General features: G+C 39.1%; 2 protein-coding genes across 2 annotated transcripts; both read left to right on the forward strand.

The window, feature by feature from the left end:
- Nucleotides 1-1,447: 1,447 nt before the first annotated feature.
- LOC148156601 (uncharacterized) lies at nt 1,448-5,197 on the forward strand. The gene is made up of 8 exons (XM_088010508.1): nt 1,448-1,509; nt 1,724-1,786; nt 2,782-2,895; nt 3,270-3,338; nt 3,566-3,685; nt 3,875-4,026; nt 4,119-4,243; nt 4,326-5,197. Exons 1-8 carry the CDS (start codon nt 1,452-1,454, stop codon nt 4,513-4,515), a joined length of 891 nt encoding a protein of 296 aa, XP_087866634.1. The 5' UTR covers nt 1,448-1,451; the 3' UTR covers nt 4,516-5,197.
- Nucleotides 5,198-7,214: 2,017 nt separating this feature from the next.
- Nucleotides 7,215-10,340, forward strand: LOC148156602 (C-type lectin domain family 4 member E-like). Its single transcript, XM_088010514.1, has 6 exons — nt 7,215-7,314; nt 8,168-8,269; nt 8,401-8,472; nt 9,414-9,565; nt 9,664-9,788; nt 9,871-10,340. Exons 1-6 carry the CDS (start codon nt 7,224-7,226, stop codon nt 10,058-10,060), a joined length of 732 nt encoding a protein of 243 aa, XP_087866640.1. The 5' UTR covers nt 7,215-7,223; the 3' UTR covers nt 10,061-10,340.
- The last annotated feature ends 707 nt before the right edge of the window (nt 10,341-11,047 follow it).

Raw genomic sequence — 11,047 nt, forward strand, 5'->3', positions numbered from 1 at the left:
ATTTGCCATGTTTCCATTAAGCAAATTTATTTTCGAAATGTCAAATTGTGCCATCATGTGGTCACTAGAAACGCAGCTATTACGTCCTGGTCTTACTCGGCCGTGTTCTGCTGTCAGCTTCATAAAATCTTTTTGGAAACACTCTGGAGTTAAAGGTTTTCTAAGTGTTTCAGAGAGCGCTGCAGGAACGGGGGCCATTTATTTTCACTTGGGCCTCAAACATCGTTGGACCGGCTCTGTGCTCTGACATTAAGTCTTTATAAAGATCTCTGACTTAAAACACCAAATATTTAGTCCTGATGACGTTAAAAAACATCAAGTCAGAAATGTCAAAAAGAAACCGACAGCAGGTCCTCATCTGTAAACAAGTTAAATGATGAAGGTTATTATTGTAAAATATTCATAAACAAGCTTTAATTGAGTAAAAACTAGAATCAGGAAGTTTCAGTAGATAAGAAGCTCGAAGATGTTCAGATAAATATTCTGTTCGGCCTGCAGAGGAGAGCGGACTCGTCTACGGTAAGAGCTTCAACATTTCTGACCAACAAACCCTCAAACACACGCTGAGAGGTTTATTTCACCAAACTCTGTGAAATCAGCTCAGATTTAATCCAGATTTACTACAGAAACATTCAGAACTCCAAACACCAAAGGATTGGTTTAATGTGAACTATTCTTAAGTTTTAGTTTACTTTTGATCGTTCTGCTCAAACAGCTTTTCAGAGGAAATCCCCTGATCCTCGCAGAGACAGAAACAGAATATTAATCATAATAAAGTCAACAGGAAGGAAATAAATGACCTACTATTTGACAGCTAGCACATTTAATGGCAACTGAAAGTCTCAAAGTTGTTTCCTGGTTATTAAAAATAATAATCCTCCTGCATAAACGGGTTAAATCGTTGTGACATCAGAGCTTTTACACTGTCAAATTTCTTCTTTTTGACTTTTTGTCTCACTAAAATGTTTCAGATCAAATTAATTTTAATATCAGATAAAGACAAAAAGAGATTTTAAAATTATGATTTTATTTATTGAGGGAAAAAAACAACACAAGTGTTTCCAGTTCAGAGACTCAGGTTGGTTTGCATTCATTTTCTTTCTGTAAATGAATAAAATCATTATTTTGTTGTGCAATTTCAAAGCTGCTTTTTGTCTTTACTCAAGTTATTTTGATCTTTGAAATATTTTACAATTTATGTTGCATTTAAGTTTGACTAAAACATATAAAGAAAGAAGCAAAGAAAGGCAACAGAAACATGTGAGCAGGTCGGCTGTTTTCAGTAAAATGTAATGGAGAATATGAAGAACTTCCTTCAAACTTCTGTTATTTTTTTTATTTCTGCTTCTGGTTTATTTTGGGATGTCCTGTTCCGTCTCTCACTTGAGGAAGCTTAAAAAACTGGCAGGAACTTCTGACCATCATTTCTCCTTCAGCCTCACAGCAGCAACATGTCTGAAGCTGATGTAACGTACGCTGACGTGAAGTTCACAACGCCGAGGTCCAGAGGTGAGCGTCCGTCCATCCATCCATCCATCCATCCATCCATCCATCCATCCATCCATCCATCCATCCATCCATCCATCCATCCATCCATCCATCCATCATCCATCCATCCATCCATCCATCCATCCATCCATCCATCCATCCATCCATCCATCCATCCATCCATCCATCCATCCATCCATCCATCCATCCATCCATCCATCATGTCTGTGTGTAGGTAATGTTGCAGCAGAGGACATCACCTACTCTGAGGTCCGGATCTCTAACAAACAGCAACCAGGTTGGTGGAAAAACTTATTTAAATCAACATAAAGATGAACTAGGAGGCACTGAAGATGTGTTTATTTTACAGTTTTTAGGAAAAAGAGCGTTCATTGTGTCTCTCCTGCTTGGATTCTCTGTGTTTATGTAAAAACTCTGAAAACTGATTAAACTGAAGCCGCAGATTAGCTCTTTGTCTTCGTTGACAATCAAAAGCCAAATAATGAGTAAATATATAACACCACAAACAACATGTTTTCAGCTCATATTGTTGATATGAGAAAACAGACATTTTTAGTTTTTGGTGTTATTCTTCATTTGTCTTTTGGTTGCCATGGGAAAACAGATCGAACGGATGATAAACATATTCTATAAAATCTTCAGCAGTTGAGTCAGAATATTATGTTTATGAGTTCAATCATAATTTCAGTTACTCATGTTTGATTTTTTGTGAGCTCAGTCTGTGTCAGAGTTGGGATCAGATCTCTGTTTCTCTGAGAAGGGAGAAATAAGGAGCAGTTAGTTTCTGCACAAATGAGGAAGTTTCTCAGCAGGATTTATTTTTAACAAAAATGGCGCAATTTCTGATAACTGAAGTGTGAAAACTCAAGTGTTTATCTCAGCGTGACGAGTTTTATTCCTCTGCTGTTTATTGGCCACAACCTTAGAAACTTGGAGCTCTGCAGACAAATATCTTCATAACTGTGGGACATTTTGTAAAGTTACAACGACAAACTTCAGGTTGTTTAGTTGGGATTTCAGCAAAATAAACACATTACAGTAAAGTGGAAGAACGATATGTGGCTCTGAAGATTTGAAGAAGCTTCGTTCACGGCATGTTGTTTGTTTGTAAATCAGTTTGAGCTCAGACTGACGGAAAACATCTGAGAATATCAGTTTTAAAGTCGACAGATTCTCAGTTTGACTTCTGTCTGAATGTTTCACTCTGGTTTTAACTGAAAACATGTTTTCATTTTATGTCCTTCTGCATCCCATTCTGTTCAAACTGTTCAGCAAACATCCAACAGTCTGGCTCCAGCAGGAGGTCAAAGGTCACCCCAGAGCGTCTGGTTCTGCTGGGTCTCGTTGTTCTGTTGGCAGCGGCTCTCGTGGCTCTTGGAGTCGCCTGTGAGTTTCATGTTTTACTTCAACCAGCAGGTTTTATCTCTGTCAGTCATTTTCCTGGCAGATGAACTCTGACCCCATGATGACCTCTGGTGCCTCTGAGGTCATTTACATGATGCTTGGTCCTGTTTCTCCTTCAGTTCATTGAGGTTTGCAGACATTTCTGATCCCAGTACAGACTGTAGATCAGCTTTAGGTCTGTACTTTGACTAGGCCAGCTTTTTCAGATACTTTGATGTAGATTTGCTGCCACCAACAACCAGACCTGTTCAATCTTCTTCTGTTACTTCTGTAACTTTCATGATCTTCATGTTGAGAAGAAACATGTCACATAAACATGTTCATAAATACTGACTAACTCAAGGTTTTTTAATCAGTCATTCAGACCAATCAGACTCTACAAACCCTGAAAGAAGAGAAAGAAACTCTGAGGAGAAATCTCTCAGGTGAGTTTGAATGTTACCTCAAGGTTCAGACTGTCCCTTCAGATTTTTAAATTTAAAAAATCTTCACATTATTTGCAGAGCGATTAAATTAATTTTCAACACTTGAATCAGAGTTTTATTTCTTCTCATTGCTCCTTATTGCTTTAGTTTGAGTTTGTTCAGCTGTTTTACATAAACAAACAGAATTCACTCAGAAATAAAAAAGTTTTACCATCTTTTAAACATAGAAATAAAACCTGGGAGTACAACTTCTACACCTGCATGTGGATGTCCAAAACCTCCAACATGTCCAACATGTCCAACATGTCCAACATGTCCAACATGTCCTCCACCTCCTGCTGTACAAAGTAAGTCCATGATCTGATCTTTGTCTCATTTCTGTCCTCTAATGATGTTAAAGAGACATTGATGGACTGACAGAGACAGGAAGTTAGATTGTAGCTGCAGGACAGAAGACGCCTCCTGCTGTCTCCAAACCACACAAACATCTACAGAGATTTATTCCTCCTGGTTCACTGAAGGCTTTGTCTTTGAAGATCTGACATGTCTGACGCGTGAAGCAGGATGGGAGCCACATGGAGGAAACTGTTATTATTTCTCCACCAGTAAATCCTCCTGGACTGACAGCAGACGTTCCTGCACTGATCTGGGATCAGACCTGGTGAAGATCGACAGCAGAGAGGAGCAGGTATGAAACTCTGCTGCAGGTTCAGCTTCTCTCTGGTTTCATCTCAGCTCAGAGAAATCTAACAGTCATTTTCATCAACTTCTCCTGTTCAGATGTTCCTGGAGAGCAGACTGAGAGGCTTGATGGAGTACGATAATGATAAGTTCTGGATCGGACTGACGGACTCAGGGGAAGAAGGCAGATGGTTCTGGGTGGACGGATCAGCTCTGGATCAAAGGTTTGGTTGAAGCAAAAATATTTTTAGGATTATTTCCAGAAACCAGGTCACAGTTTTTATTTTTCCTGTTTCTGTTCTTCAGTTTGAGCTTTTGGAGTCGGGGGGAGCCTGATGACTGGAAAAATGAGAATCCAGCTGGAGAAGACTGTGTGAGGATGGGAGAGAGAGGAGGAACTCAGGATCTGAAGTGTTGGTTTGATAAATCCTGTAATGTTAATCAGAAAAGTATCTGTGAGAAACCAGCAGCAGTAAAAGGTCATCCATGTGTCTGAAGTTCAGTTCAGTTTATAAAACAATCTGAGAACAGAACCAAAATCCTGCAGAGATTCTGGTTCCATAAACATTTAAACTTTTCCTCCAGACGTGTTGAAACATCAAATTCTCCTTTTTAATGATTATTTCTATCAGCTTTAGTTATTTTCTGATCTGCAGCAGCAGCAAACCACCAAGAGAAAAACTCAGAAGCTCTGAGTTACAAACAGGAACCTGGAAGAACCTGCAGCAGAACTTTTCCATCAGAGTTTAACAGAGGGTTTATTTCTGCTTCTGGTTCTAACGGGTCTGGATCCTGCATGTGACTCGGGTCAGAACATTTCTGAGGCTCTGCAGCTTCTGATGATCCATCATAGAGAGCAGAACATGTGGAAAACCAGAACATCTCTACTGGTTTGACTGGTTCAGATCCTCCTTAACAGCAGCTAAAACTGAATCAGTTCATGTTCACAGTTCACCTGCTGAACATCTAGAACTGAATCTCCCAACATAAAGTAGTTCCTGTTGCTTCATCAGTTTATCTCATGGATGATGGTTTCTGCAGCAGGACTCATCATGTTTCCATGTAGAAAATAAAGATCAGATCCTCCATCAGAGCTCCAGCTTTCATGTTATCAGCCTAAAGCAGCAGCTGCTCATGTAACTGTCAGGATTATAAATAAACTTATTAACTACATGAAACTGAACTCTGTCTGGTTTATACGTCCAGTGGGTGTTTAGAATGAATAAACTATGAAGGATGAACAGGAAGAAGCTGCAGTCAGGAACTGAGATGTTTATCAGGCGTCAGAAGATCTTATTGGTTTTCTGGTTCACTTCAGATTCTCCCTGTTTTCAAAGTGAAATCCTATTTAGAGCAGCTGATGGAGCAGAAAACATCTGCTGTACTGATGCAGCTGCCGGCAGCTTTCTGATGTTTCTAAATCTCACTGCCAGTTTATACAGTGAAATGTTATCCAGCTCACTTGGTCTAACATGTGTATTTAAATTAAATGGTAAATAAACAGAGGTAACTTATCTACTGCACTGCATTAAAAACATGACTCAAAGAGAAGTCATCAGGGTTCATTACAGCAAATGTAATAACTATTTCTATGACATACATTTGAATTTGTTAAAAAAAAAATTAATGAAAATGTTGCATTTTAAAGTGCCAGTATTATGCATTTTCCAGGCACAAGGTGCCATTTCATAAAACAATCAAGTTGTTATAAAAATGTTGTACACATTAAATATAAAATAAATTTCACTTTGTAATTTAACACTTTGAATTTGGGCCTCTGTCTCTTTAAAAACTCCTGCTCTTTCTGAAGCTCCGCCTTCAGGAAGTCACCTCAACATGGCTCCTTTATTAACCCTGTAACATTTTATCAGCGCTGCTCTGAGCAGCAGCTCCTATAATGAGCTCAGCAGATGTTTGCTAATTGCTGCTGGCTAGTCTGGAGGAGCTGAGTGGAGGAGTTGTGGGGAGGGCTGCTCTGTGAGGTGGAAGCTTCCAGACTGCAGCTGAGAGGAGGAGCTGCATCTGAAGGCGGGGCTAAGTCCACCCAGGCGTTTGGTACAGCTGAATGGTTGCCATGGAGATTGAAGGATTTCTCAAACATGCATGAAAGCTCAAAAGAAATGATTTTATATAATAACATCTCTTCAAACATCCTCCTGCGGCCATCAAAGAGCCACTGATCGGTGATCTGCTTCGACTAAGATTTTACTTTTACATCTGATGTTTAGGAGGCAAATTCACATGTTTTGTTTGACCCCTGGCTGGTTAGCCGCCTCGTCTCCAGGGCAGAGCTCCATCTGACGGTGAGGAGAGGAGAGGTACTGACATGACGCACTGAGATTTAGATTCATGCCAAAAAACGACTTCTCCATCTTTATAAACTGGGATCTTTTTGTACCTGCAGCCAGTGGAGGCTGAACTTGGTTGTAAACATTTTAACACTTGAAAAAAAAAACTTCAACTTCAAACATCTAACTGGGACTAATCATCAGTTCAGTTTTAGAGAATCAGTAAGAGGAACTGTTACAGATAAAGATCTGGTCATTTATAGAGGAAGAAGTTCAATAAAGCAAAATGAGACACAAACTTTTTATTCTGACTGATTTTAGATCGATGCCGAATGATGAATGTGTTTAAAATTAATTTAATGATGTGTTTAAATGTTTTACCAGAATTTAAATAAAGAGGAAAGAAGCAGATCCTCCTCTCTAACAGGAAGTTCCTTCAGCATAAAGCCGTGAAGCAGGAAGCTGATGGACAGATCTTCGATCAGAAACGTCCAGAGGAGAGACGACACGCTGATGGTGAGATTAGATCATTTTCTCTCCAAAAAATACTCAATGAAAATATTCTTCCTTTATTTAGATAAAACAAATTCAGTTTTAATACATTCAATTCAATAAGAAGCAGCTCATCTCCATCCATTGTCTGTAATTTAATATCTTCTGTCTGAGTTCATTCTGTCTCGTTTTGATTTGTGAAAATACATTTCTTAGTTTAATATAAATCTATGGGCTTGGTCAAAAATTCATGACTTACTTCAAAACCTCCCTGTATAAAAATAAATCCTTCGTAAAGACTTGTTTTACATATTTGATATTTATTAAATGTAGATGAATTGAAGACAGATTAAAGATAAAATGACTTTATTTCCTCCGTATTTCTGACCTGTCTCTGTGTTTGTCCTCAGAGTGAAGCGTCTCCATGATGAGACGTTCTCACAGCGATGAAGAGCTGAAGATGAAGAGTCTGGAGGTAAATCAGCAGGAAGGAGATGAAGGAGCTGCAGTCAGAGGTGAGTCCTCTTCATCAGACAAACAGCAACCAGACTGAACACAAACTGATTCTTTAGACAACATGAAGAAATCAGGAACTCAGTAATCTGAGAGGAAACTGTAGATAAAGTGTAAAAAACATCTGAACATGGTCATGTTTTATGAAAAGATCCTTAATAGTTTTAATAAAAATTATCTAGTTTAAATTATTGTATCTGAACACAATTACATGAGTTTATTAAAATGTAACAAATGTTGAAACACTGTTCTGTTGTCCTTAGCTTTGTGTGCAGCACTTGTCCTGTTTGTCCTGAGTCTTTGTGTTTATCTTTAACTGCTGATGGACAATGATCCTCCTGTTACCCTGCAAGAATAACGAATGAACAAACGAACGATCAGTCGGTCGGTCGGTTGGTTATTGGCTTTCATCACCAGTCTACCAGTCTGTGTTAAATTAGGCCTGCTGATGTTAACGCCTTCACTCTGACTGAAAATAATCCTTGAGGTTTTCCGGCTGTTATTCCCCTCATTGCTAATTTTTAGCAGAAAGTCATTAGTAGGAACAGATGACCTCACTTCCTCTCATTACACTGCCCCTAGTGGTGGGCGTAGGCCAGTTTTCTACTTCCATTTCCATAGACATTTCACTGCCATATATTTGTTAATTTTTTTTTTTTTAACAAACCATCACAGTGGCTGTTTAGGAGGAGTCAAAATTCACAGACATTGAAAAAGCCTCTTAGTTGTTAAATAAGACGTATAAAATCAACTTTAATGGAAAACAAAGAAACTCAGTGATTTTAATGAGATCAGATGTTGGTTTCTGAGTCCGTCTCCAGGTTCTGATCCGGTTCTACTCTAAATGCTCCTCAGGTGAAAACCCCAGCAGAACCTCCAAGCTGCCAGCAGGGGGAGTAGTTCTGCTGGTTCTGGTCGGTCTGCTGGCTGCTGCTCTCATCGTCATCTACAGACTCTGTGAGTTCATCCTGATTAACTTCTGCTGGATTTTACTTTATCAGATGTCAGCAGAAAAACATGGAGTGAGTTTCATATGAACATGATTAAATTTATTTAGCTTCACTGTCTGCTGTTTTATCTCCAATCAGCTTTTCTACTAACCAATCAGACTCTCCAGACCCTGAAAGACGAGAATGAAGCTCTGAGGAGAAACATGTCAGGTGAGTCTGTCAAAGTTTGGAGGTTTCCTAAAAATCTTTTTCTTTTCATAATTATTTCATAATGTTTCACTTTTGTTTTCTTCAGCTGTTCTGCAAAAACAAACAGAATTCACTCAGAAATCAAAACTTTTATCTTTTTTTAAACATAGATATAAAAACTGGGAGTAGAACTTCTACACCTGCATGTGGATGTCCAAAACCTCCAACATGTCCAAAACCTCCAACATGTCCAAAACCTCCAACATGTCCAACATGTCCAACATGTCCAAAACCTCCAACATGTCCAACATGTCCAACATGTCCAAAACCTCCAACATGTCCAAAACCTCCAACATGTCCAAAACCTCCAACATGTCCAAAACCTCCAACATGTCCAAAACCTCCAACATGTCCAACATGTCCAACATGTCCAAAACCTCCAACATGTCCAACATGTCCAACATGTCCAAAACCTCCAACATGTCCAAAACCTCCAACATGTCCAAAACCTCCAACATGTCCAAAACCTCCAACATGTCCAAAACCTCCAACATGTCCAACATGTCCAACATGTCCAAAACCTCCAACATGTCCAAAACCTCCAACATGTCCAACATGTCCAAAACCTCCAACATGTCCAAAACCTCCAACATGTCCAACATGTCCAACATGTCCAAAACCTCCAACATGTCCAACATGTCCAACATGTCCAAAACCTCCAACATGTCCAAAACCTCCAACATGTCCAACATGTCCAACATGTCCTCCACCTCCTGCTGTAAAAAGTAAGTCTTTGTCTCATTTCTGTCCTCTAATGATGTTAAAGAGACATTGATGGACTGACAGAGACAGGAAGTTAGATTGTAGCTGCAGGACAGAAGACGCCTCCTGCTGTCTCCAAACCACACAAACATCTACAGAGATTTATTCCTCCTGGTTCACTGAAGGCTTTGTCTTTGAAGGTGAGAGATGTCTGACGCGTGAAGCAGGATGGGAGCCACATGGAGGAAACTGTTATTATTTCTCCACCACTAAATCCTCCTGGACTGACAGCAGACGTTCCTGCACTGATCTGGGATCAGACCTGGTGAAGATCGACAGCAGAGAGGAGCAGGTATGAAACTCTGCTGCAGGTTCAGCTTCTCTCTGGTTTCATCTCAGCATCAGGATTCAGAAAAATCTCAGTGATTTTCATCAACTTTTCCTGTTCAGATGTTCCTGGAGAGCAGACTGAGAGGCTTGATGGAGGACGATCATGATAAGTTCTGGATCGGACTGACGGACTCAGTGGAAGAAGGCAGATGGTTCTGGGTGGACGGATCAGCTCTGGATCAAAGGTTTGGTTGAAGCAAAAATATTTTTAGGATTATTTCCAGAAACCAAGTCACAGTTTTTATTTTTCCTGTTTCTGTTCTTCAGTTTGAGCTTTTGGAGTCAGGGGGAGCCTGATGACTGGAAAAATGAGAATCCAGCTGGAGAAGACTGTGTGAGGATGGGAGAGAGAGGAGGAAGTCATGATCTGAAGTGTTGGTTTGATAGATCCTGTAATGTTAATCAGAAAAGTATCTGTGAGAAACCAGCAGCAGTAAAAGGTCATCCATGTGTCTGAAGTTCAGTTCAGTTTATAAAACAATCTGAGAACACAACCAAAATCCTGCAGAGATTCTGGTTCTATAAACATTTAAACTTTTCCTCCAGACGTGTTGAAACATCAAATTCTCCTTTTTAATGATTATTTCTATCAGCTTTAGTTATTTTCTGATCTGCAGCAGCAGCAAACCACCAAGAGAAAAACTCAGAAACTCTGAGTGACCAAATATTATCAGCCTCCAGAGCAGCAGCTGCTGATGTAACTGTGAGGATTATGAATAAATAAACTACAGAACTGAGACTCTGTCTGGTTTTTATGGTGGATGGACAACTTTAAGTTGTTCTTTACTTTGTTTATTGATCATAATGACCAAATGAACATGATGTGATGGATTCAACAGAAACATTCAGGATTTAATACTAAAATCCTCAAACTTCACACGTCTGGATCCACCTGAACTAATCATTAGTTTACGTTCAGAGAATCAATAAGAGGAAATATTACAGATGTAGGTCTTCGCATGTTGAGAGAAAAAAGTTTAATGAAGAAACTGATGCAAAAAAAAAAAACATCTGCAAAATGATTCATGTGTTCATGAAATCTTCGAGGTCAGACATGAATTCAACTGGATTTTTAAAGGTTCAGTGTTTCTATCTGAGTCTTAAATTAATCATCACTTTTACAAACATCTAAATGAAGAAGTTGGCAGTAGATCCTCCTCCTTCCTTTCGGTCGAACAGGAAGTTCCTTCAACACCGAGCTGTGAAACAGGAAGGAGACGATCTTTGAAACGTTCACAGAGGAGAGACACACTGATGGTGAGTTTAGATTATTTTTTATCCCACAAGCATTGAAAGTCTTAATTAAATCAGGAAATATTAGATTTTTACTTTAAACATTTAAAATGTTAGCTTTAGAAATAATGACAGTTTCTGGCTCATTGTGAGTTTCTTCTTCTAGTGTATAAAAAACTAAGTTTTCATCATTTTTTACTTATTTTGACTG

The sequence above is a fragment of the Poecilia mexicana genome, unplaced genomic scaffold (genome assembly GCF_051168715.1).
Source record: "Poecilia mexicana isolate PSO_F unplaced genomic scaffold, ASM5116871v1 scaffold_11, whole genome shotgun sequence".
Lineage (NCBI taxonomy): Eukaryota > Metazoa > Chordata > Actinopteri > Cyprinodontiformes > Poeciliidae > Poecilia > Poecilia mexicana.